This window comes from Plutella xylostella, chromosome 8, assembly GCF_932276165.1.
Source record: "Plutella xylostella chromosome 8, ilPluXylo3.1, whole genome shotgun sequence".
Classification (NCBI taxonomy): domain Eukaryota; kingdom Metazoa; phylum Arthropoda; class Insecta; order Lepidoptera; family Plutellidae; genus Plutella; species Plutella xylostella.
In genome coordinates this window covers 5627310-5654216 of record NC_063988.1, presented here as the reverse complement: position 1 = coordinate 5654216, position 26907 = coordinate 5627310, and the positions used below count along the sequence as shown (strand labels likewise).

Below are 26907 nucleotides of genomic sequence, written 5' to 3'. Positions count from 1 at the left end.
TACTTAATTCTAATTAAGAACCTGCTAATTTTATAACTTAACCTTTCTTGCTACTCAAAATATATTTTTATTAAATGCTAAATTTTCTCAAGACTGAAAACATAAAACATATCATTTAACTGAGTATTTTCGTGTAATTATAATACTTACATACTTACTTATGTCTAAAGTTTATTTATTTTTTATATTAATATCAGCGTACTTAATATATTTTACTGTGTTGTAAATACTTTTAGGTGTGATGTGATGAGTACTTTAGAAAACAGGGTAGCTCATTGTTAAAAAAAGTAAGACCACTGGCCGATCCGAATGGGCCACCCTGTATAAACTACTTACATTGTAAATAATTAACTTGCACATGATTTTAATGAATATTTGATATCTAGATAGAAATCATAATTATTGTATCGAACTTATACCTGCATATTTTATGTCGCAAAAAACCCAATATGATTTTTAGTACAGTATATTTTTAAATGTGAAATGTGTATGTTACTCTTTTAAAACTGGCGCCCAACACGGAGATGTATTTTTCATTTCAATGTTGACTTTAGAATTACAAATTAAAACATAATAAAAAAAAAATGTTAATGTACAGAAAGTACTTATTGCAAAATGTTGATCGAATTTCTATAACAAGAATATATTGAATGGGGTTGAGTAATGTAGTAAAAAAGATGTTGTAAACATAATAAAATACACAAAGGACTTCAAATGTATACTTATAAATACAAATAGTAAATTTTTACAAGTGTATTTCATACATTAAATTAACATTTCTTTAAAATAAGTTGTGGGGAAATTTCTTCGGGATGGCGAAACAATATCAAATAACTAGTACTTATAGAAATTGAAATTATATATACTTACTTATATTACCTACTGTAATGTAAATAATGTGCCATTAATAAAATAAATGTAAAATGTGAATATTTTCAGTTAAAGTTAAAATAGTAATTTTAACAGATTTTTAAAGTTATGGAAAATATTTAGTTACATAAGTAATAGGTACATTCGATAGGGAAATATTATGCTTTTCTTATAAGTAATTTATATGTATGTTATATTTTTTAAAGATTTGGTGCCATTACATTTTTAATTATTTACTTATTTTAAACAGATTGCTAGAACTATCAACTGGACATAGTAGGTACCTACAGATTTATATGTATAAAATAGGTTCATAATTTTGATTATGTATTATGTATATTCCCTATATTATTATTATGTTAGATAAGTACCATCGGCCAATGCATAGAGCCTAATCTAATCCCCCTTATGAATGTTATAAAAATATATGTTTAATTAATATGTAGCTAGGTACCGACTATCAGGAACAAAATATTAAATGTTGTTATAAGACAGGTATTAATTTAGATCAAATTTGATGGATTAAGAGCACACTGGTAGGATATAATAGCAATATATATCTATATACGTAAGTACATAATGTACTATTTCAATTTAAGGCCGCTATACGTCCTCGCGAGATAATCACGAGAATGTGGAGCGGCCTTAACGCTGTTAATGATAAATTTATTCATTTACTTAGATATAATATAGGTAACTTAAATAAATGAACCTACAATATTATTTTATTTTGTACAAACTACTTTACTTTGTACCTTTTTAATTTCAACAATGATTGTAACATGAATGTGGATGTGGAATAATAGTTATTAATAAAATGTGTTAGAAATTCTTTATTTTTTTAATGACTACCTACCTAGTATAACCAAGTTACTTACGACAATCATTAGTATCAATACAGACATCATTTGAGGGTTTCCATGAAAATAGTAGAGCAAAACTACACTCGCGAGCAACCAAATCGACTCAAGCCTTCACGGCGCACATATACATTGATTTTCCTAAAACGATAAATGGTAAATATAAAAGTGATATGTCATTCGAAAGCTGAAGAATTAGGCTTTCAATTAAGATCAATACCATAAAAAAAAACTAAGCGCAGATTTAATGACGCATTTTAATTGCCCGTCAGTGTTAATTACCTCATTAGGAATCCACGCCTTGCGCTACCTGATCCCGCTATAAAACCTTTCCACATCCGGTGTACCTTATCAGTCGCTTGTTGCAAGTTGACCGGTACACATCTCGTTGCATTGTATTCCTTGTTTTCGCAAACCCATGGATACCACACCAGAAGAAGCTGCTCAAGTTGTTGCCTTGCTGCAACAAGGGTTAAGTCAGCGAGCAGTCGCTGCCCAGCTCCACTTGAGCCAGTCTGCTGTATCCCGAGTATACAGACGGTTCCAAGAGACTGGTGCCTTCAATCGAAGACCAAGAACGGGCCGCCACCGCTGCACTTCAGAGAGAGACGACCGCTTCATTGTCTCAACCTCGCTGCGCAATCGACACCTTACGGGCGTTGATGTGCAGCAAGAACTGAGACGTGTACGACAAGTGGCTGTCAGCGAGTGGACAGTGAGAAGACGCTTGAAGGAAGCCAACTTGACACCAAAAAGACCTGCATCAGGCCCCAAATTGACTGCAGGCCACCGACAAGCGCGTCTTCAGTTTGCTCGAGAGCATCTCGATTGGAGCATTGCGCAATGGCGGTCGGTCCTGTTTACTGATGAGTGCAGAGTGTGTCTGCATGGCAGTGACAGGAGAGGCCGGGTCTACCGGCGTCCGGGGGAACGATTTGCCCAATGTTGTTTCGCTGAAACAGTAGCATATGGCGGCGGTTCCTGCATGATGTGGGCTGGTATTTCTCTAGAGGGAAAAACCGCACTTGTTTTCGTGCCTGGAGGCGGCCGAGGAGGCGGGTTAACAGCTGATCGGTACATCACCGACATTCTACTCGGTCATGTTGTGCCCTATGCAGAATTTGTCGGTGAAGACTTCGTGCTAATGCACGACAATGCCCGCTGCCACACGGCACGAGTCAGTCGGCAGTTTCTGAGAGAGAAGGAATTGCGCACGATGGACTGGCCTGCGCTCAGTCCTGACCTGAATCCCATCGAACACTTATGGGACGAGCTCAAAAGAAGAGTTCGGGCCAGGAATCCAGTCCCTGCAAGCGTGGACGAGCTGAAGACAGCTTTATTAGAGGAGTGGGACGGCATTCCTCAGGAAAAGGAATGGATTTCAATAATAATGATATCAAATTAAAGCTGACATCTTAAGCTTTTAAATGACATATCATTTTTATTATTTCTATTCATAATTTTACTTGTATTAATGTATGTTTGCGCCGTCAAGGCTTGAGTCGATTTGGTTGCTCGCGAGTGTAGTTAGGTATATGGAGAAGTAACTAACTCTAACTACCCACCTACAGCGTGTTCTCGAAGTTGGCATGAACTACAAAGGCATGCAGAGGTAGGTTATACATAATAGGAACGAGATTACGAGATAGAATGTTGGAAGATGAAATATGCATTTGATTGAAATACTCCAGATGAACGACGACGCACACATTTTACAGTGCTGCCTACACAAGTACCTACAAACACAGATATAAGCAGCTGTGTATGTAGTAAGTAGGTACCTATCTATAGAATAATCGATTTGATGCGCGCGCATACAAAAGTTAAAGGTAACGTAACTTGATCACGGAACAACTAGAAACTGTCGGAAAAATAAAAGGTAAGCAATTTAAATCCTTTACATTGTCCACTGCATGTTATACCCAATATCTAGCAACAACTAGGATAGGATCTCCATTTTACTTTGAGTTGATTGTCTTTAGAAATAATGTTCACCCTTTCCTGTTGTTTAAAAAGTTGGTTCTATTTATCTGATAACATTATTTACTTCTCTATCTGAGAGATTTAATGTTAGTAGCTACCAGTATTTATGTTCTTACTTTGTTTGGGTAAATAGGTATCTACCAAACTAACCAACCAATTCATAATTTTATCATCACTGTGCATATTTAGGTAGACACACAATATATCTACACATACACCTGATGCAATCTACAGATATGATAAGAGTGACAAGAGGTTGTAGGTGTAGCTAGACTAACATCATCCTCCAAAAACCGATAGGGTCATTTAGGTATCCCATGCAAGGGCAATATGAACCTGATAACTATAGCCATCCGTACCTATAATTAATCTCTCTATCGGTATCTTCAGGGAAATTCAGGAACATGTAAGTATATACCTAAGCATTAGTTATCCCAAACATAGGTATGCTTGCATCAAGAGTTTTAAATCGGTTCAACTGTATAAAAGTTACGAGTGCCTATTTGCCCAGGGTGCGCCGGGCATAGGTACCTATACAGTATTAGATATAATTGATACTGGGGACTTTTATGCACCTTACGTTAACTCTTACCTAACCATGTTATGTCCACCAGGTGCAAGATGCCGGGCGCCCGGCACAAGATCCTGGGCCACGTGCTGTCGGGGTTCTGCCACCGCATGAACCGCCGCAAGCCCATCCATGGGGACGCGCTGGACACGCCGCTCAACCGCTGCCTCACCACCTTCGACATCACGCTGCTGGGTGAGTGATATGCCATGACATTGACAAGAAGTGAACCCCTTAACAACTATTTACTCCTAGTACTTCACTACCTTTAAGAGCTAGACTATGGATTTCTCACGGTGGTGAACTGGAGAAAGGATTGAACAGTCAGATTAGCGTCGATCGTTGACACTTCAGGGTGAGCCGCTCCGGATATCTAGGTAAGTATATGGAACAGGTGATTCGTCATTCGAGGAGCTTACCTATACTTAAAGGTTAGATTCCTTTCGTGTGCGTTACACATATTGAGGTGGGTGTACGTTTATCAGACTATGATTGGGTAGATAGATACATTCCAATGTTTACAGGTACCTAGGCCTGAAAAGTGACCGAACCGGAGCGAGATTAGATAACTTAGATAGGTGTGAGGTATTAACAGATTTGAAGGGCAGCTACCTACCTAATCCACTGGTGTTAGATCATGTGGGTAGTTATACTGCATTTGTGATAAGATGATAAGTACTTATTTAGTGTAGGTGGGTACTTACATATACATAATATATCTTTATTTATCTAGCACCTACCTAACATCTAAGGTTACTGAGTGATCTATGATGTGAAAAAAATTTAGTCAGGTACTGAAAGAAACATTCCAAAACAGCAGCTTAGCAACAGCTGGGACACACGCACACTTGAAAACCATTTATGGCGAAGTTCACGGGCAAAACCCATTTCGTAACAATGACCTTAACATTTCCAGGTGTGGGTCACATGGTGGGCGCGGGTATCTACGTGCTGACGGGCGCGGTGGCGCGACACATGGCCGGGCCGGCCACGGCGCTCAGCTTCCTCCTGGCCGGAGTCACCTCCACGTTGGCTGCTCTGTGCTACGCCGAGTTTGGCACCAGGATACCGCGGGCCGGCAGCGCTTATGCCTACACCTATGTCAGCATCGGAGAGTTCTGGGCCTTTATTATTGGCTGGAATATCGTGTTGGAGTATATGATTGGTGAGTTGGTTGCATTTATACCTAAGGTACCTACAGATGACTAAATAGTTAATGTAGGTAGGTATTATGTACGTACGGCAGATACAGAGCGACGGCCAACGGAATTTTGACAGGAGAAATAGCTAGAAATCATCTCAGAAGAGAAGAATGTCTAGACAGCAGCTAGATGAGGATGGCTTGCATGATCCGTATGATAGCGGTCAACATTTGATATGCTCATCTTCAACCGAAGTAAGCTAGTTGGCACTAAAGAAGAGTATAAAATTAATATCGGATGGGGTTTAACAGTATTTTTCTTTTGTATTTTCCAGGTGCTGCGTCAGTGGCCAGGGCGTGGTCAGGCTACCTGGACGCCATGTTAGACGGTGCTATTAAAAACGCTACAATCTCCGTTACGGGAGAACTCCACGAGACTCTCTTGAGTCAGTATCCTGACGTTTTAGCGTTTCTAATTTGTATAGCAGCCTCCCTTATCCTAGCGGTGGGAGTTAAAACCTCCGCTTACATCAACAACGGCCTCACCATTTTAAATCTTTTGGTAATATCCTTGGTTATATTCCTTGGATTCTATTACGCTGACATCAACAACTGGTCCGCCAAGAATGGTGGTTTCATGCCGTTCGGAGTCGGCGGAGTCCTGACAGGTGCAGCCTCCTGCTTCTACGCATTCGTGGGCTTCGACAGCATATCGGCTTCCAGTGAAGAAGCGAAGGACCCGACACGATCCATTCCCATTGCCACCATCCTGTCTATGGCTATTGTAGCTTGTGGGTACATTCTGGTAGCGTTAGCTTTGACGCTGATGGTTCCTTATTCGAGTATAAACCCGCAAGCGGCGTTGCCGGCTGCCCTGGGCGCGGTGCATGCTGACTGGGCTAAATACGCCGTGGCGGTCGGAGCAGTGTGTGGAATGACCACGACTCTGCTTGGCTCCCTATTCTCTCTTCCACGGTGCTTGTACGCTATGTCGGCGGACGGGCTACTCTTCGGATTCCTGAGCGATATGAACAACAAGTCCCAGATTCCTATGGCCAATTTGATAATCGCCGGTCTATCTTCCGCTTTTATAGCATTGTTGTTCGATTTGGAGAAGCTGGTGGAGTTTATGTCGATAGGGACGTTATTGGCGTACACGATAGTGAGCGCGGCGGTGATCATCCTGCGGTATCGGCCGGCGCCGGTGGAGGACAAGAGCTTCGGCATCCCGCAGATCGAGTCGCCCTGTGATCGGGACGACAGCTCTGCAACCGGCACCCCTGCTACTGAAGGATCTTCGTCCTCTGAGGTTAGTACCTAACTAAATCTTGTATAAATATTCATGGGTAACACTATCCACAACATCTTCCGTTCTACTTGTTTCATGTTTTCTATCAATTTTACATTAACTATTAGGTTACCGAGAAAATATCCCCATTAATATTAGCCAATATAATAGCCAACTGCTAAGCTGCCACTGGGCCTCAGTTCAGCGTCCCCACCTTCACGTTAGAGGGAGTCTTCGCCATGGAAGTAATAATACAACAGGAATGCGCACTGCACCAAAAAAACGAGCCGACAGAGATAGTCAGCACGGAGCCCTCTATCTCTTTCTATTTTTGGTGACCATAATTTTAGGTAATTCATGAGACATCACTTCTAATCTATCATGTCGCGAATAGGTGTCGATGATCTCAAAGTCACCTATTCTATTCTATTCTATTCTCTGTGGGGGTGTAAGTACCTGCACCTGGCTCTCTCGAATGGAACCTTTGTGCATATCCCCAAGGTCTAAACTGCCTTCCTAAGCTTGGACCATTTCCACACCACGCTGGTCCACTGCGGGTTGGTGGGTTCACATATCTAGATGTGCTAGATCTAGATATGCAGGTTTCCTCACGATGTTTTCCTTCACCGTAAGAGCGATGGTATACATTGTACTTAAGTTAAAAGAACTCATTGGTACATGTCAGCGCCGGGATCGAACCCGCATCTCTGGCGTGAGAAGCGGGCGCTTACCCGACTGAGCTACCTCACCTATTCTTCGAATAATTAAAATTGATGTACAGGTAAGTAAATAACTGACAATGATAAAAAGTCTTAGCGAAATCGCACTCTTTATTGTTATAAAGCTTGCGATGAATCGGGATTTATCATCGGGTTTAAAATGATGAAATTTTTTTTTTAATTACTTGCAACCACCTTTGCTATGTTTCTTCATTGGAAGGAAAGCTGAAATTTGGGAAAATATAATTTTAAGTAAATAAAATTAAGTTGGGTGTAGTGTTGACAAGAAAGTGTCAAAACAGGTTAACACTAAACGCAACTATGTACCTAAACCATGTTTACTCTGTGGGTGTTCCGTTAACATAGTCTAGTTGATGAAAATCATAAGATTTTAAAAAAAAATTCTCAACCTAAGTGCTTCCGCCGGTTTTAAGCTTGATAAATTATCTTATAATACTCATATCTATCACCAAAAAATCAACAGCTCATAACTCTTTACCAGCCTTATAAGATAACAGCCACAATAATACCTAATGATACTTAGGTATAAAATAAAACAAAAAGTTGAATGACACAGGTCCTAATTAATGGGAAGTGATTCAAAAGTACGAATGAATGGTCACCCTAACCATAACGTCTCTCACAACAGTATAAACGTTATCCGTCATCTTGACAACTTCGGTTTTGTCGTAAAGTATTTAGAAAAACTACCAATATTTTTTATGAAATTATTTGTCATAATACAAATACCAAATATTTCATTAAAATTACATGTTTATAATTATTTATTATAAATCTGTTTTTGAAAATGATATGATATACAGTAGTCTATGAGTTAATTTAATATTTTTTTTGCATAGCTCCCCTCGTACAAAATCTACTAAAGTTTACACAACTAAATCCTGGCAATTGTTAGAAAGAGAGGAAGGGCTCTGTGGTAACCCTCTCTATCGGCTCGCGGCCTCTTTCACTTCAAATATAAATCTTAAGGTGAATTCGTTAGGTCTATTTTTGTTTGCATCATTTTAGTGAGTGCTCCCAAGTCACAGTAGTCCACTCTTATTTGGGGTACGACTTCAAATTACCGTATGCTTAACGACATACCAACATTAGCATAATCAATGTCAATAGCAATCACAATTCAAACACCAAGAAAATAAACCCATGTAGGTACATGTGTTGCACATGATGTTGGCTGTGTTTTAGTGTGAATAAATGAAATGAATATTTGAGGCCCAATTGGGATGTAACTAGGGAATACAAGCCCGGGATCCCGCTCCCCGGGATCCCGGGATCCCGGTCATTTTCCAGTCCCGAAATTTTTGAGATTATAATTTTCCAATCCCGGGATTTTTGGGATTGACAAAAAAAGGGTAAATTAGTATGTAAGGGTATTCTCGTAGCTTTTTTGTCATTAGTTAAATGTGAAATGATTGTTTTCTACCCGTGTGACGTCACAGATGTGATAATTTTTAAAAAAAGTTTTCGTCTGTTTATGAAAAATTTTACTTTTTTTTTAAGTTAAAGTTTTGCAATTGGCAAGGTCCAAAAAAAAAAAATAGATTATTTTGTTTGGTCTAATAGGGCAATTATTAATCATATTAGACCTACTTAAAAAAGAGTCAAGTACCCTATTGTTTATCTTTTTTTAAGAAGTATATTTTTTTTTCAACTAAGTGTAGTCTGACAAAGTTAAATTATAAATACTGTGTCTCCAATAAACCTAAAAACATTGATTCGTTAGACGTGTTTTTGTTTGTGACCTTAATCCCGGGACTATCCCGGGATCCCGGGATTGTCTTCATCCAGTCCCGAAATCCCGGGATCCCAAATAAAGGCCGGGATTGTATTCCCTAGATGTAACTGAAATATGATGTAATTATAAGATAAGATAAGAAGACCTTAGTGCAAGTATGCAGATTGGGGCATACAATACCGGATAAATTTTCAAGAGTTCCGGTATTACAACTCAATACCGGGATTCCGGTATTGGTGCCGGTATTAGACTTAATTGTAATAAATGGCATATATTGTGTTTAAAGGTCGTGTAGGACCAAATTAAACAAGAAAAGGCAATAAAATTTAGTTTTACTTACAACAATTGAGTATTAGAGTTTATATTTTAGAATACCTATATATTTTTTAACATTGATTTTTGTTTACGCATGGACAACAGTAGATTTCCAACGTCCGAAAACTGCATTAAACGGTTGGAAACAAGAGGGCTTTCATGGTATATAGGAACACAAGGCTAACTATATCCTAATCGCTTTATTTATAGCCTAAAAGGGTCCGATAGCGGTATTGCGGTGTTGCATGCCCTAATGCAGATAGACAGATATGCAAATGGTAACCTGTGTGCATTTTATAGTGAATGGGTACTACTATACTTGTTCATTGAGTCAGAGTCAGAGTCAGAGTCACAGTCAGAGTCAGTGGCAAAGTCAGTGCCCGTTGTAATTGGAAAGGTTGAGCTAATTTATAAGTAATGAACCTACCCATACATCTGAACTTTCATAGAACGTTGAACAGAACTATAGACAGAACATATAATTGCATATATCGGTGTATCACTAACCGTGTCATCAAACTCTGTATAATAACCAAGTCCAGTGTCAGACCAAGAGAGAGTTAGCCTCAGTTTAGGAATACTAAAGTATCTTATTCATGATCAGGACTTCTCTTGACTTTTATGTGGGTTTACTATCACATAATATTCCCAGCAACTTAGGCCTATTACAAATACTTGTTGCAATGAATGTTTCCAAACTTATATCATAATCTGTTAATGATAAAGAGACAGATTATTTAATGGTATTCTAATATGAAGGGATGAAAAGACAGAATAGCACTCCTAAAGTTCAAGCATAACAATAATGATGGAGGTTACAGAATGTAAAATATTACAATACACAGAAATTTACTCTAATGCTTGTTATAATAAAAGCTAAGGCTTAGAGATGTTCAAATTAAAAGTTTTTCTGTGCCGGGGAGGGTCTTCGAACGTAGTTCAAGATAATAGCTTGTAGTAGCTAACACTCCACTTATACCAAAACATAAATACATATAGAATAATAAAATTGAGTTAGAGTATGGTTATAGAGGAAGAGATTAATATAGTTGTTGTAGATTGAACATTCATTTTGGATACTAATATTATATACTTAGAAGCAAACTAGCAAACAATAAATACAATATAATATAGATAAATGATAAGAATATGACATGATTATATTGTTTAGTGTGAAGCGTTAATTTAGCTATATGGGAGACGTGTCGACACCGAATACATTATTGTGTGTTGAAATAGATCTATTCTATTCTGATCAGAGAGGGTGCGAAGTTTCTGTGCGTGGCTCTCTCGAGTGGAGCCTTTGTGCATTGCCCCTTGGTTTCGGCTAGGCCAGCCACAGCTCCCGAGTAAACTGTCACAATAGTTTGTTTGCTAATTCTTATTTGATTTAAGATTATCGTTGATTGAGTATTAAGATATAGTGTTCAAGTGTCTACATGCTGAAGTCAACAGGACCAATAGCTAAAAGCAGAAAATTACAGTACAGTCGTTTGTGTTATGTGACAGATACGAGTATCAGTAATAAATGTAAATGCAAGAAGAGGTATAGGTAGTTAGAAAAGAAGAGGTGTAGTAAGAATAGAAGATAACAGAAAATAGGATGAATTATTTGTAATAGAAGCCACATAGTAGAAGTTTCAAATATAACTTGCAATAGAAAATTGCTTGAATTACTGAATAATGTTGTAACAGTATACTTATTAGTAAAAACAGTATAGTAATATCATAAATCATACTTATATACCTACTACTATAAACGGATTTACCGATACTACGTATAGTGTAAAATAAGACATTATTTATATTATTATTTCACTTTCTTATTGCCGGGAGTGTCGCGAAAGATCGCGAATCACATTTCGACTTCACTTAAATCGAGTAGAATTTTCAATAGTGTAGACGAGCCTAAAATTTATATCGGTAACTAGTGGGTAGAAGTGAATACGGGGCGACTCGACGGGTGTGGTGGAGCGCCACTTTTGTGTGGGCAGCCGCGGTGAGCAGACGGTCAGAGTGAGGGGGTGATCAGTACCGTGGAATCGTGAGGACCCGGCGCAGCGGAGCCGAGGCGACCAGGCACGTGGAGCCGAGGCGGGAGTGATGGCCCGGTTCAGACAATAGTTACAGCGAGTACAGCTAAGTGATCTTTCTACTTACTTTTTATCTCTCGTTTATGATTGATAAGTTATACACTTTATTCCTTGATGGACCAATTGTGTTTATAATGAGTAACGAAACTATGGAGATAATGTAAGTGGAAACCATTTTATACTTTATTTTCTTGGTGTTTGAATTGTGATTGCTATTGACATTGATTATGCTAATGTTGGTTTGGTATGTCGTTAAGCATACGGTAATTTGAAGTCGTACCCCAAATAAGAGTGGACTACTGTGACTTGGGTAAATGTTTAACTAGTGAGAAGAGAATATACTGTGTGGTCAGGGATGGCTATAAGGGGTGGTTGGAGGCCCTTCGTCGGTATCTACAGAACCGACATTTAATGTTTATAAATCATTAATAGTGACGAAACATGATATGAGAGAGTGATAGATGATGAAAGAATGATAAACGTATGCACGTGTGCATCGTAGTGCAGGTACGTGTATTACGGCCTTCAGCCAAGAGGCGGGGCAAGTGAGGACGCTATTGACATATATTATGCAGTCTGAAGCTTTAGTGCAATGCAATGGCAATGAGAGTGGATGTATGTGATTGGCGTGTAATGTTTTAATATAGGCTGTGTTACCACAGTGCACCGATTTGATTCACTCGGTGAGAGTTGGCATATTCGTATTTATTTTAATTTCATTTCTTATAGTATGAGCACAACGTTACCATATGAGACGGTCCGGCAGGGTACGATTTCCTGTGCCTATTCTACAAGAATCACAACCTCATATTACATCTCTTAAATATTACCTATGATTGAATAGTATCATGACAATTCGTGATCGCCATAATTATGGCGGTTCGCGACATGCGCATTCCTGTTGTATTATTACTTCCATGGTCTTCGCAGTCTCCACTCCCAACTACTCAACCCTATAACAGCAACCTTCCCCAACCCGCAGATGTTTGAAGCCCTCACCGTGGGCAGTCTCCACTCATCTCACAACTAGCTAAGCCTATAACAAAACTTTCCCCGCAGATGTTCGAAGCCCTCACAGTAGGCCGCCTCCGCCCTCAATACGCGTGGCTGGAGCCACTATGCGGGGGCCGCGCGCCCGGCGCCGCGGTCTCGACCTCCGTGTGCGTGTTCACGCTGGCCGCCGCCGCTCTCTGCGCCCACAATCACTTCCTGGCAGAACATGCGGGCCTGTGGGCGCTGTTGCCGGACTTCGTGCTGGCTTGTGTTATTGTTGCTTGTGAGTTTTTATGATTTATGAGTTATTTCTTTATACCTATTTTGAAATCCAGGAGTTCACAGCTGGATACATTATCACCTAAGGGTCAGGGCATGTCATGTGTAGTAGGGTGAATGCCTACTACACATGATATAATGGAGACTATAAAATCCAAATTAAGGTATCTTTGCGAACATCAAAACGGTAATATTTTAATAAGAATCTAGTAAAAAAAACTATTAGGTAGGTACTTACAGCAGAGATTAACATTCATGACCAGCCATCATAATGGCCATCGCATAAAGCGCACATAGATCGCATCCAGAAGCGTGCTTTCTTCTTCATTCCTGCTACTCCTCCGTGCTTTGGGAGAGATCTACGTTCAGCAGTGGACTGATATTAAAGGCTGATGACGATGAGGTATAAAAATGGCAGATTTTTTCAAGACAACCTTTGGATGGAAAGTTAAATGATGAAATAGGGTAAACTGTACCTAATAAAGTAAATAAAGAATACCATTATCCATATTAACTAACCCTTATTTCTCCCCAGGCCTGGTGATAATCACGGCGCACCAGCAGAGCCCGGCGCGGGTGCCGTTCCGCGCGCCGCTGGTGCCGCTGCTGCCGGCCGCCAGCGTGCTCATGAACGTGGAGCTCATGCTCAACCTCAACGCGCTCACGTGGGCGCGCTTCGCTATCTGGATCACTTTCGGTAGGTGATTGGTTTGGTTTAGTTGTTATGTCGCAACTTTAGTACAATATAGACTCGACTAAAAAATTTGGGATTTTGACTTTTTCACTCAAACTCACTGCTCAACAAAATGGCTTTGTCAAAAAGAGAAAACTGACAAGTGGAACGATAGAAACATGAATTATAAAAGTTAGACACCAGAGGCAAATGAGCGAGTTTTGTGTTTCGCGTTTCCCCATAAAGTCGGTTTTTTGAGTTAGGTCATGATTGTACTAGAGGTGCGATGTACGCTCCGCGCGCCGCTGGTGCCGCTGCTGCCGGCCGCCAGCATGCTCATGAACGTGGAGCTCATGCTCAACCTCAACGCGCTCACGTGGGCGCGCTTCGCCATCTGGATCACTTTCGGTAGGCAACTGGTTTTGGTTTAATGGGGCAGCAAACCAAGTGAAACTTTTGCAGCCTACCTGACATCAGCTGACCTACTTATCACATTATTGGAAGAAAAGTGGCGACTGAACCAACCAAAGAACTGAGGAATCTGACTGTAATTAGCTTTTACGTTTTTATATTATGTTTTGTAGCCTTTACCAAGGAGTGCCACAATACTCCCTCAGTTTTCTCCTTACAACCATTACCAGCTAAGGCACCTACTCTTACATCGGTTGAACTGACAGTTCCTACCTACCTACTTATTTGACAAACAGCTAGACCCGAGAACCTAATGTTCTACGACAGCCACAAAAACTTGATTTGCCCCTCGTCCGATCTACAACTTATCTTTTCATTCAACATCTATTTAACACCCAATCTCAACTCACTCGTTCCCCAGGCCTCCTCCTCTACTTCCTATACGGCATCCACCACAGCAAACTAGGCGAGGGCGTGGCGGGCCTCCTGTCTCGATCAGCCAGCGGCGGCGGCGGCCACAACTCGTGGGGGGCCGTCGACAAGACCAGCGCGCTCGCCCGCCGCGTCGGCAGACTGGGCAAGGGAAGCAAGAGCGAAGACCGGAAACCCATCATATGCGACGACGACTCACGGCCGTGATTTTAAACAAAATGCCAAGAGATATAAAGGCTAATGGACTCTGACCAATGCCCGGTAACGTAAAGTCTGTTTAATCTCAGATACTAAATTGACAGATTCTGAACTGTTCATCAACAGTCGATTGTCCCGCGATTAGGTATAAGTGATGTATCGTTATATTGCCGAGACAATCTACTGTTGATGAACCGTTCAGAATCTGACAATTTAGTATCTGAGATAAAAAAATCAGACTTTTAGAACTGTCTGTACGCTTCGTTTTGTGTAAATCAGTACTGTACCCAATGCTTGAGGATTCCTGTATTGTATCTAAACGCCATAGATTTATAGACTGTATTTGGAAACGATAGGACAAAAAATTCAATTGGAATAACATCTCTTGTAGGGAAAAGCTATAGTGATTGGACAGTAGGTCTTAGTTTAGTACAATAGTAACTTGTCTCAATCAAATAAGAACTTTTCTAGTCAGTTTTTTAGTCTCTAAACCAAGATTTTTAGTAATTTTATTTTAGAATTTCATGACAGTTATGTAAGGATTCAATTTTAAGTTTTAAAAACTTATAAACTGCCACCACTGTAGCAAGGACTGATGTTCTAAAAAATATGTAGTTAGAAAAATTGCATACGGAAGCCTGTCTTCAATTATGCGCTTATTTTGAAATATTATTTACCGACTTGTACAGCTTTTGACTGCCTCATGCATTTAATACGTTCAAAAACCCTTACTCATACTCAACTTTGTTTGACCATGGTTTGACCATAAAAAGAAGGCACAAAAACATTTCCAATTAAAATTTAATGTCAACACAAATAAAATGTCCAATTAAACTAAAAGTAGGTCAATTATATGATAATGTATATGAAAATGACCTAGTAAATGGATGGAATGCACGACTGTAATTTTAACTTCGTACTTAAATAAAACTTACAGTTAAAATACTTTTGTTTATACGTCTTGTTATATTTTTAATCTGAACATGAGAAAGTTAGTAATCTGTTTATTGGAAAATGTAATTTAAATGAGCACAATCTTTTAATATTTAAAGCAAAGTTTTAAAAAGTAACCCCCTTATTCATAGAAAAGTTACAATACGTTTTAACTAATAAACTCTTTTGTCCCTCTCCGACAAAGAACAATTTGTTCTTTGACAGAGAGGGACAAAACAGTTTATTAGCTAAAACGTATTGTAACTTTTCTATGAATAAGGGGGTAAAAGTAGAAGCCATCTGTATTGATAGTTTGTAACACACAATTTTGTTATAACTCTTCTAGAGGGATTACTATTACTATACTGTTACCAAATGCTTTTACATACAAATTAATATGTGTAACTTGAATGTTATTTATGAATGATATATTATTTATTATAGATATTGTTGAGCACTTTCATTATAAAATAATATACAAAGTTGTTTTATCAACATTCTTCCAAAAATACTAAAGTATATTAATGTTTACTGATGTTTCTTTATCAAATGTTTATAACTACCTATACATGCAGAACTTTAATTTTAATATAATTTAGCACTTTAAGTTGAGTGATACAGTTTAAATTGTATCTATTGTATATTAGTACCAAAAATGTTATTAGATTACTTATTTAATGTATAAAGAAGTGTTGATGTATATAAAGCAAATATACAAGCATCTCGGATGTAAAAAGCTTTGTTTTATTTTAAACCATACTTAAAACATTAACAATTGATATAAAATAAATAATTTGTACTATTAAAGTTAGTGTCTCGAGTACCCTTGATACAGGTTTTTAACCTAAAAATGTTTGTTTTCTCAACTGCTTCCAAGACGTTTTTCAGGGCATCGTAAAAAAATAAATAGTACTTACATATTTTAAAACTTTACATACAACCATATACACATTTTATTCTCATTCTCTCTCTTTATATCTACAAAATATATCTAGAGATATCTATCCCCTGTTCATGATAAAGAATAAATTTAAAGACATACCTACTTAACAGTGAATGATTTAACTTTCTTCGGATTTAAAAATGTGCGTTTTAAAAATAGAATTGTTTTTTATTTATAATGAATATGCGCGGTTACAACTAGAAATCAATAAAGACTATTGTCCATTGGAGATTTTGGGGCGTGTCCCTAAACCTAGTTAGTATACATTATGAAATTGTATAAGGACTAATATTCGTTATTAATTATTGTTTGGGGCATGTACTAGCGCTTATTTATATTGCCACAGCTCACGATGTACAACATCTTGGGAAAGTAGGCATTCGACAAAATAATTATATTTTAACATACAAAAGTAGAAACAAATTTTGGGATAGAGAAAGAAATAAAGATTAAATATTAAAGAATATTATGTGGTAAAGAATAATATAAGAGCAATGCCCCTAAGGGAGGAACAAATAAGTATCATCCACCAAAACAGCCGTAGCATAGGAACCGTGTCACGTATTCAACGGAACCAGCTTTTTTTATAATAGATGATTTGATTCGAGCAAGATAATTATCTGTTGTTGAATGTGACCTCCTGGCTAACAGGTTACCCCTATTATGCCTATGGTCATCAGCTATTGACTGAAGATGATTAGAACTATGACGCATGACGTGTCTGCCCATCACCTGTATGTGTACGAAGATAGTAGGTATAAACTAGATAAATACAATATACTTTCAATACATATTCAGAGCGATTCTGAATCAACTCAATTTAAATGTAGAGCTGTCAAAATAAATACCTAGTTTGACAGCCCTAAATGTAAAATGTGCAACGTTAGAATCGGAGAACTATTACAATTTAGGCACAAGTACAAAAGAGACAGTCTTATCTGCGCAGCACGGAGCGTATCTGCCAGGCGGAGGCCGGCAGCCGCTGCAGCCGGTGTATCGTGGGACGCCCCCACTGCAGCCACAGGAACCCGACTACGAGGCAGATTGCCGTCTCCGTGTAGAACCCGTCCAGGGTTGTCGCGCACTTGCCGCCGGCTCCCGTGCACACCTGGAGGGGAATATTTGTTGTGTGTTTAAGAAGTTAATTTCATAATCTTAACATGTCAATAGTCACAACAAGTCAATAGTTTCAGTGACGTCATCTAGACACAGCGTAAAGGAAACCTTGTAACTCAAAGATATCATGTGGAAAAAGATTCACGAAAAATTTCTCTTTCAATGTCAATTCAAGGTTTCTTGCGCCGCTACACGGGTTCGATATCGACGTCAATAAACTCGTTTAATAGGTGTTCCACCAATTACAGCGCCGTGTTTATGACGAATCGCGAAATAGTGACGTTTATCTACGTCGATAACGAACCCGTGTAGCGGCAGCCGTCGTTCAACTTACCTCAGTTTCCAAAGGATTCGCGCACATGTTATCCGTCAACTCGGGGGCCGTACACTTCTTGTAGGTCAAGTGGTCGATGGCCCACAACGCCAGCGTGTTGGGCCAGTTCGTGCCGAGGTTGGACACGGTGTTGAGCAGAGTCATGTAGGTGCCGCCGACAGCCGGGTCAGACACCTTGGCGAAGAAGGCTAGCACCGCCACGAACATGCAGTAGAGACACGTCTGGAAATGGCAGAAACATATTTTAGCTAAAATTAAGCAAATTTTCTCTGAACATTGCGTTGCATATGTTAGTTGAGTACAGAATAATTAGGTGTAGGTAGTTGTAAAAATATTTATGTAGGTATAAAGTAAGAATTGTTAAGATGTGGGTAATTCAATGATTAAACCTTTTATAGCATTTATATTGCTATGTAATTTATAGCCCTGCAGAATTTGCATTCAGGCATTCATACTATAATTGATTTCCAGTGACGGAAAGCAGTTTATTCACAACATTTTAATTGAATGCACCTTTAATTAAATATACGGGACCGATATTTTTCTTGAATATGATAATTATAAAGATTAAACAACCAGCATGTTTAGGTTAGCTTCATGGTTCTGCGCTGTCATTGATAAGGAATAGTACTCCATAATCTATAATCTACTACAGGCCATATTATCTCACTATTACTCAATAACTTGACTTCTATATAAAAGTAAGATATACTTAGTTAACCCAACAATGATTAGCTCATGTTATTTGAAACGCTTACAAAACCTATTTAGCTAAAATAAATCTTCGTAAAACTGTCGGTTTAGTGGTCTTCAGACTTCAGAAGGTCAGGGTCTCCGCTGCGAGACACCTACAGCGGACCAAATAACATGTCTCCGTCGCGCATCCACATCGGTCAGTCCCAAATAAATGGTCAAAAACAAGGTTTTCATAGAAATTAGTGCATTTGTGGCATCTAGTGTTATATAACTATATCTGTAGGAAGCCCTAAGAACCAAACCCACTTAGCACACTAACAACAGATAGAAGAAGAAGTAGCAGCAATCGGCACGCGCGGTTTTCTTAGAAATTGATGCATTTGTGGCATCTAGTGTTATTATGCCTGTGGGAAGCCCTAAGAACCTAAACCACTTAGCACACTAACATACCTGATGGAAAGCATAAAGCGACATCAGCAACAGCAGATAGAAGTAGGAGGGCGGGGAGTCCCCGAGTAGCGCGGGCGTGAGCGCCGCCAGCGCCGCCACCGCGGGGCCCACCAGCAGCCGCGGCGGGAACGCACGCAGCCAGAGGGACAGGGGTTCCGGGCCTGTCGTGTGCTTCGCTAGGAGCTGGAATGGGTGGAGGGATTGTAGATTAGTGATGCTTAAAGGGAGGGAAAAATGTTATTTATGATAATTCGTTCAATAAGAGGGGCTCCGGGCCCGTCGTGTGCTTCGCTAGCAACTGAATGAGTGAAGTCATTGTAGATTAGTGAAGAATGCAGGGGATTGGTTTTTAAGATTCTGCTCCAGCTCCCTCAGGTTAACATATCGTTTCCAACACGAGGGATTATAAATATTATTTTTAATAATTCGATTGTGTATTAGAATGGGGATACTAAGGTAGCGTCTACTAGGTTGGTATTAGTAGAAATTCAGATTATTTCATATCGCAAAGATAAACATTTCTCGCATTTGATTTCACATAATATGGATGTTTTTTGTTGTTTGAAATCAAGTGCTAGGTGCACAGCCTCAAAGTGAACGTCACACAAAACATTACGATTAACCAATTAAATTAAATGGAACATAATTTCTGCAGCATCTAATGACTTCAATGCTATGTAATAATTATTATAATTTCCATCGTCATTACAACTATTTTATGTGTAAGGACCATGACCATATTATAAAAACCCCATGTGTGGTGTGTCCCATTACGATCAATCCACTAACAGCAAAGAAAAACATACTTATTATTAATGCTATTATTAGACTGAACTGCAAGTAAAAATGGACGAAGAGTTACAAAGGGACGTGACAGCTCCACAGGATGTTGCAAAAGTGATATAGGTACCTACTAATAACATAATAGGCTACTTGACCCTTTTTTAAAGAAGATCTCAAATGATTGATAATTGCTCTATTAGATAAACTATCATATTGTTTGGGACCTGGATAATCCCAAAACTTAATTTAAAGTTTTACTTTTCGTAAACAGGCGAAAACGCTCTCAGCCATATTTGATGATGATGATGCACTCACCACGGGCATGATGATCTGTATCGGCACGAGCGGCACGGCCAGCAGCGCCAGGTCCTCGCGCGGCACGCCCGCCTCCACCAGCTTCAGCCCCGACACCGCGTCGCTGGCGCAAAAACCGATCTGCAACAACGTGTACATACCGTGAATAATTCTTTAAGTTTCTCCGCCACCCAACAGTTGCCTGGAAGAGATCGCTTTTAGCGATAAGGCCGCCTATTGCGTTGTATCCACTGTAGTATAAATTGTAATTTGTGTCCTATTTAGTCAATAAAGTAGTATTCTATTCTATTCTATAGTGGACCATCGGAAAAGGGGTGACTCAATCTGAACATCTTTTGATTTTGAAGCTCATAAAGTGGAACTTTGTGCATTGTGGGATGAGTCAAATTAATGAAATGGACTAAAGACGTAATAAAGAGCCAAAACATTCTAAAATTTTATTCTTAATAAAACTTGTGATAGATACCAATATTGATTAATTATCATGAGATACATGATAGTGATTTTCAAGAGGCCATCACATAAACTGCATAACCATAGTATATAACATAACAATGGCACACACATTAACTGTAAATACTGTTATATCATGTTCATATTTGTTGTAATAAAATACTTTAAATGATATAATACAGAAACCTATACTCAAGCAGTTGCTTTACATACCCATAATTTATAATTATTGGGGCAGACTGTAGAACCAACTGTACACATATATTTACATAAATGATAACCTTGATTATAATTTAAATAATTTGTAAACCATTTGAATAATTAAAAACGAACCAATACCTTAGCAGTAAAGAGAACTAAAGCCAATGTTCTCACAGCTGGCAGTTTGATGATTGTGTAGAGTTGTTTGTAGGCGATCACAATGTCACTCATTCCTCGAGCCTTACTGTCTTTGTCATTAGCAGACTCGTCCACTTCATGTTTCAAGAAGGCAATCAATGTTGTTGTCAAAATAAAAATCCATCCCCAAAACATGAGGAATCCTGAAAGGGTGACCATGCCAGTCGTCTCCGGCTCAAATCTGAGGTATTTATTGCAAAAGTAGGGGGATTCCAAAGCCAAGAACAAGACATAGCCAAGGAAGAATCCAGCTGTTTGCCCAACAGTGTTGCAGGTTGATGCGTGGCCAACATTACACCTGCAAAAAATATTTAGTTCATTTATGTAAAACCTGAATTTGTTTTGCCAACATTGTTTTAAATGCCTTTGTAACTAGGGGCCTGTATTCATGTATGTTAGTTAGAAAAGAATGAAAGAAAGAATCATGAATGAAATTTTAAATATAATATTATATTGCTATTTATACCTTTTCAGCATGGTGAGGGCCCATCCATCAACAGCAATGTCTTGTGTGGCTGCCAAGAAGTTGAGAAACATAAATGACATAGTCAATATTGGCATTGATGGGGCCTTCCCATCTGGTCCCAGCCAATCAGTGACTCCGTTAGACATGATGATCATGACAATTCCAATCAGATACTGAACTGGAACTAGCCATGTTTTTCGTCTTCCAAATTTCTGACAAAATATGGCATCAACTATTGGTGCCCATAATAACTTGATACTGAATGGCCAATTCACAAAGCTGAATTCTGCCTGAAAAAAGAATTGATTAGGTATTAAGTATTGGTTATGCTTGATAGCGGCAGTGATAAGATTTATATTTGAATTTGTAAATTGACTGTTTTTTTATTGAAAATAAATGAATTTACTTTAAGCATATTTATATTTAATACCTGCTGAGTGTATGTTATCCCACGGTTCTGTAGCAGCATAGGAACAGCCCCCCCTAGGCCCAGGGGTATTCCTTGGAGGGTGTATAGAAACAACAAAACAGCAATATTAACTTCATCTCCCCTGATGTCACTCTTTCCAGTTCCTGGCTCCCCATTTTCCAGTAGTTCTTCCTTTTCAGCTATATTTCTCCGCTTGGTTACAGGCATAATTATAGCTTTGATAGCCTATGAGATCGTAAAAGATTTATTAATTTAAAACTTTCTTAATCAAAACCAACCAAATAAATACACGTCAGACAGCCAAGTTTAAAAATCTTAAACATTTACCTGAATTTTATAAATAGAAAAAGATTATTTCCGAAATTAAATGGTAGTGTAAGGCAGCTTCAAATGAAGTACTTTTATCTCATAACATTTGTATAATTTGTATTTTCAGAGTATTTTAAAATATTTTAATTTGTTAAATCCAATCCAGCTCCCTAAAAACACAAACACACGTACGATTTTTATGACAGTGACATGTGGACATGACTGACGGACATAGAGACACTGTCAACTGTCAGAAATAGCTTACGTTGTACTTTTAAATCACTTACGTATCTAGTCTGTGCATTACAGATTAATTATGATACATTTACACATAGAAATAAAGATGTAGAAAACGCGTGAAACTGAAATCATCTCAAAATCCCAGATTCTTAATGTCAATGTCAAGTTCAAAATTTATCCTCATTTTCGTTTTGAATCGGTGTCTGTGCTGTGTGTCTGTCTTCTTCGTTGAAGTTCTTTGTTTTGGTTCCATTTCGATCGATTTGTTTGTTTTGTATTGTATCAAGATTATGTGTGTGATGTGATGATGTGAAATTCTTAATGGTAAACTAATATTCTAGAGTACTCATAAAATAAACCATTTTGTTTTTAATAATTTAGAAATGCCACGAAAATGTTACTTGACTTGTTTGCTCAACTCTCATCCTCCTATACCTTTGCCACACAATATTGAAACAGTAATTGGCCGTAGTAAGTTAACGAAAATAAAAGATCAGTCGTGTTCTCGAAATCAACGTAAGTAATTTTGTGTGTGTCGATATATCCTAACCAATTTAAAAACAAACCAACCTAACCTCTAACAGGGTAAAATATAATATTTATCTAACTCCTTGGGTCAGGTGAACTTAGTAGATGACTTCTTGATGACCTAATTGTGAACCCATCTTATCCACTGTGAGGATGAAACATTAATTCTTATCATAAGTACTTAATTGGCTGTCAGTAGGTGAACAACTTGCTTACTGCTTGTTCATCTCTATCATTATTATAAAAATATGGACACCTCCTACCTCTTCCTAGTCCTAATGAATTCTTAATTTAATCATACCATGTGATTGTGTTCAAAGATACTATTATCAGAATACTTATATTTGCAAATAATTACTATTGCACTTTTGTTTCAGTGTCCATCAAAGCAGACTGTGAAAATTGTTCTGTTGAACTCAAGCAGTTGGGGCTAAATCCTTCAGGATTCGATGGCTTCTCCATGACCAAAGATGCCGTTTACAAAGTAGGGCATAACACAAGGATTGAGGTGCTACTTAACAACCATGTCCATTTATTAAAGTTTGACCCACCACCTGTGGATCATTCAAAAGCTGAAGGAAAAAGGAAGTTAGAAGACATGGAACCAGAGCAATCAAGTAGAAAATCTATGAAAATAGAGGGAGACAGCAAGCCCTGTGATGTGAAAGCTGCACCAGAAAGTGCGTGGGAGAATGTAGACTCAGGGGAACTGTACATATACACAGCCAAAGGTGTTAAATCAAGTGAAAAGATTGCTGCATTTGATATGGATGGTACTTTGATAACACCGAAATCTGGCAAAGTATATCCCGTTGACATCAGTGATTGGAAGATTGCATTTCCTACAGTAGCACAGAAACTTAAAGAACAGATAGAGCTGGGCTTTAAAGTTATTATTCTCAGTAACCAAGCACCTATTGGAAGTGGTAGAGTCAAGATTGAAGACTTTAAGAAAAAAATAGAGAACATAGTTCGTAAACTCAATGTGCCAATTCAAGCTTATATTGCAACTGGGAAAGGTTTCTATAGGAAACCTACCACAGGAATGTGGAAAGTCCTTTCTGAAGAGGTAAATAGATAGATAAGTTATGTACCTATCATATTAAATTACATGTTTTTACTTATTTGTTAATTTTAGAAATACTTTTGAAATATTATGTTTACCTTTCTGTCTTTCTTCAATCTGTGATGCATCCTTGAGGACACCTCCTTCAATACCAAGGGCAAGGGCATCTGGTATATGTATAAATAATGAATATTTATACATATATATGTACCTACTTAAAAACATAAGTATACTTAGTACAAACAATATTTTTTACAGAAAAATGATGGCCTAGTCATAGATATGGAGAAAAGCTTTTACTGTGGTGACGCGGCAGGCAGAACTGCCAACTGGGCCCCCGGGAAGAAGAAAGACCACTCCATGGCTGACAAACTGATGGCTGAGAACCTTGGCCTGACCTTCTACACGCCTGAAGAGTTCTTCCTAGGACACAAGCTGTCTGATGTGCTCATGAAGAAACCAGACTTCCATCCCAAGCAGTACACGGCTGAGCCATTTGATCAAAGACTGATTAGCTCAGAAAAGGAGGTAATCAATGTCTGCACTTTCTAGATCAAAAGTTTTGTTACTTGATAACAATTATTGGAAGTGACTGTATTCTACATAACAGACAAGTGTGCTGTGTGTAAGATTGTATTTTTCTCATCTTTTAACTGCATATATACTTACCTGCATAAATGATCTTTCGTTTGTTTCAAGGGTGCACCAGAGGTGCATTGTATGTAAAAATGAATTTGTGTCTTTTTGGTCACATTATTATACTTGGCATGCTGAATGGTCTTGTATCCCAGGCTAACTATATAATTTTTGAGATTAATGCATTAATATAATCAAACAAATATAATACCTACCTCTATTTCTTCATATTTTTATCTATTGTTACAGATCCTAGTCCTAGTTGGCTTCCCAGGGAGTGGCAAGTCGTTCATAGCTAGAGAGATAATGAAGAAGTCTGACAACAGATATGTGTCAGTCTGTCGCGACGAGCTTGGGTCCTGGCAGAAATGTGCTTCCACAGCTACCAAGTTTATACAAGTAACTATCATTCTTATTATGGAACCAATATCTATGATGTTTTGACTTAATAAGGTTGAGATCCCATGGGCAAATTTTACTTACCATCCTATCAAAAAAGCCTGTAGCTCAAAACGCATGTATCATTTTTGTTTTCTTTGCTATTATCTATGTGCACTGCTTCATCTAATGCTATATTTTGGACTATATTATTTAAGAGGCACCAAATATTTTAACGAAATTAAATCTATTGCTGTCCTACTCAATTAGAATACTGTCAAAAGCAAAAGAGCAATACATCTTGGTACTGTTTGGTGCAAGTCACCCTTAGCATAATTTAGTACCTCCTGCACTGAACACAAACTGTAACACCAAAACCTTTCCTCCGCAGCAAGGCAAGAGCGTGATAGTCGACAGTACAAACCCCGACAGGGAGTCCCGCGCGCGCTGGACCGCCCTGGCCCAGGAACTGGGCGTGGGGAGCCGCTGCGCCAAGATGGCGGCCTCGCTGGCACACGCTCGACACAACAACAAGTACCGCGAGCTCAGGAAGGAGAAGCATCTGCCTGTCAGCGATATCGTGTTCCATAGTTATAAGTGAGTTCTGGTTTTATTTTATCTGATATTATGCCCACGACTGCAATCCCCGATGGGGTAATCAGAGTGGGTCACCCGCTTTTTACTTTACACTTGCAGTTATGTGATAGCTCGCGAGCCGTATTTGGAATGAACACTATAATTACACATACACACAGATGAAAATTGTGGAAAACAATGCACCTGCCTATGAGTATGCGGGAACAGGTGTGAAGTGTAGGAACTCCACTCTGCAACCTTCTAACTTTCTTCAAATATACTTACTCCTCATTGTGGATCGAAAGAATAACAAATAAACAAACTGTCAGATATTCCATACGGCCATAAGGCCCCAACCCATACATGACGCGATATTATAAATTATGTTTACTTGTTTTCAGAAACAAATTCGTGGAGCCATCAACGAAGGAGGGCTTCAAGGAAGTACTTACCGTCAAGTTCACTGGAACATTCGAGAATGAAGACGCGGAGAAAATGTACAAGTTGCACCTTCTAGAGAAATGAATCGACTGCTTAGGTATTTATTTATGAGTTTAACTCTACAGATTAAAAATCGACTATTATAATGTTTCAGGTTTTATTCAGTATTCCACATTTATTTAATATTAAGGGGATCCCTAAAGCTAAAATGCTAAAGTCGGCTTGATATACTTGATTAGATTGGAAAAACGGTGGCTTCTATCACATTGATAAAAATATATTTTGTAGCAGAGGGTATACTGAACATGTTAGTTGCTTATAAATTGGTGCAGGATTATAATAAGTATGTTAAAAAAAATTGCAAACACACCATGTCTTTTGCCATTTTTTGACTTATTATGAAAAAACCCTCGAAATCAGAGGGCCCATTTTCATGGAATCTTATATGTATGTGTAGGTAATTAAATTCTTAACAAAGTTACCTTAAAGAGTTGGATTTAATGGACCAGAAGTCAACTTTTTTTGCAAAAAACTAATAAATTCTGGTTTAAAAATGATGACACCGTGACAGATTTCAGATTTCTTCAGTCGTCGCCCTGGTGGCGGCCTGTTAGGAGCGATACCCACGCCATTTTATTTTTTATCAAATATTTCACAAAAACTGATTAAATCAACAAATTATGACTACAAGTATTATAATACATATGCATTTGCTATGGAAAGTTAATTTTCTAATCATTTTAGATGCAGAAAAGCCGAAAATTCTTAGAAAACATTTCGCCTTTTCGATTTGTTTACATTTTTTACTATAGAGTTACAGATGCATAGATAAAGGT

At 38.4% G+C, this 26907-nt stretch overlaps 3 protein-coding genes across 3 annotated transcripts; 2 read left to right on the top strand and 1 right to left on the bottom strand.

The window, feature by feature from the left end:
- Positions 1 to 3651: 3651 nt before the first annotated feature.
- LOC105381650 (cationic amino acid transporter 4) lies at positions 3652 to 15643 on the top strand. Its single transcript, XM_048622434.1, has 7 exons — positions 3652 to 4119; positions 4328 to 4476; positions 5198 to 5446; positions 5758 to 6731; positions 12653 to 12869; positions 13401 to 13562; positions 14371 to 15643. Coding segments are annotated over exons 1-7 (1971 nt in total). The 5' UTR covers positions 3652 to 4117; the 3' UTR covers positions 14589 to 15643.
- A 592-nt stretch (positions 15644 to 16235) lies between these two features.
- On the bottom strand, positions 16236 to 22367 carry LOC105381651 (acetyl-coenzyme A transporter 1). Its single transcript, XM_038115202.2, has 8 exons — positions 22225 to 22367; positions 21898 to 22122; positions 21468 to 21757; positions 20942 to 21299; positions 20150 to 20269; positions 19052 to 19234; positions 17906 to 18127; positions 16236 to 17563 (listed from the first exon to the last, which is right to left on the bottom strand). The coding sequence occupies exons 2-8, from the start codon at positions 22102 to 22104 to the stop codon at positions 17390 to 17392; spliced, it is 1554 nt and encodes a 517-aa protein (XP_037971130.2). The 5' UTR covers positions 22105 to 22122; positions 22225 to 22367; the 3' UTR covers positions 16236 to 17389.
- A 288-nt stretch (positions 22368 to 22655) lies between these two features.
- On the top strand, positions 22656 to 26192 carry LOC105381652 (uncharacterized protein F21D5.5). The gene is made up of 6 exons (XM_011551431.3): positions 22656 to 22962; positions 23352 to 24043; positions 24299 to 24568; positions 24926 to 25075; positions 25446 to 25651; positions 26032 to 26192. Exons 1-6 carry the CDS (start codon positions 22830 to 22832, stop codon positions 26153 to 26155), a joined length of 1575 nt encoding a protein of 524 aa, XP_011549733.3. The 5' UTR covers positions 22656 to 22829; the 3' UTR covers positions 26156 to 26192.
- Positions 26193 to 26907: the final 715 nt, after the last annotated feature.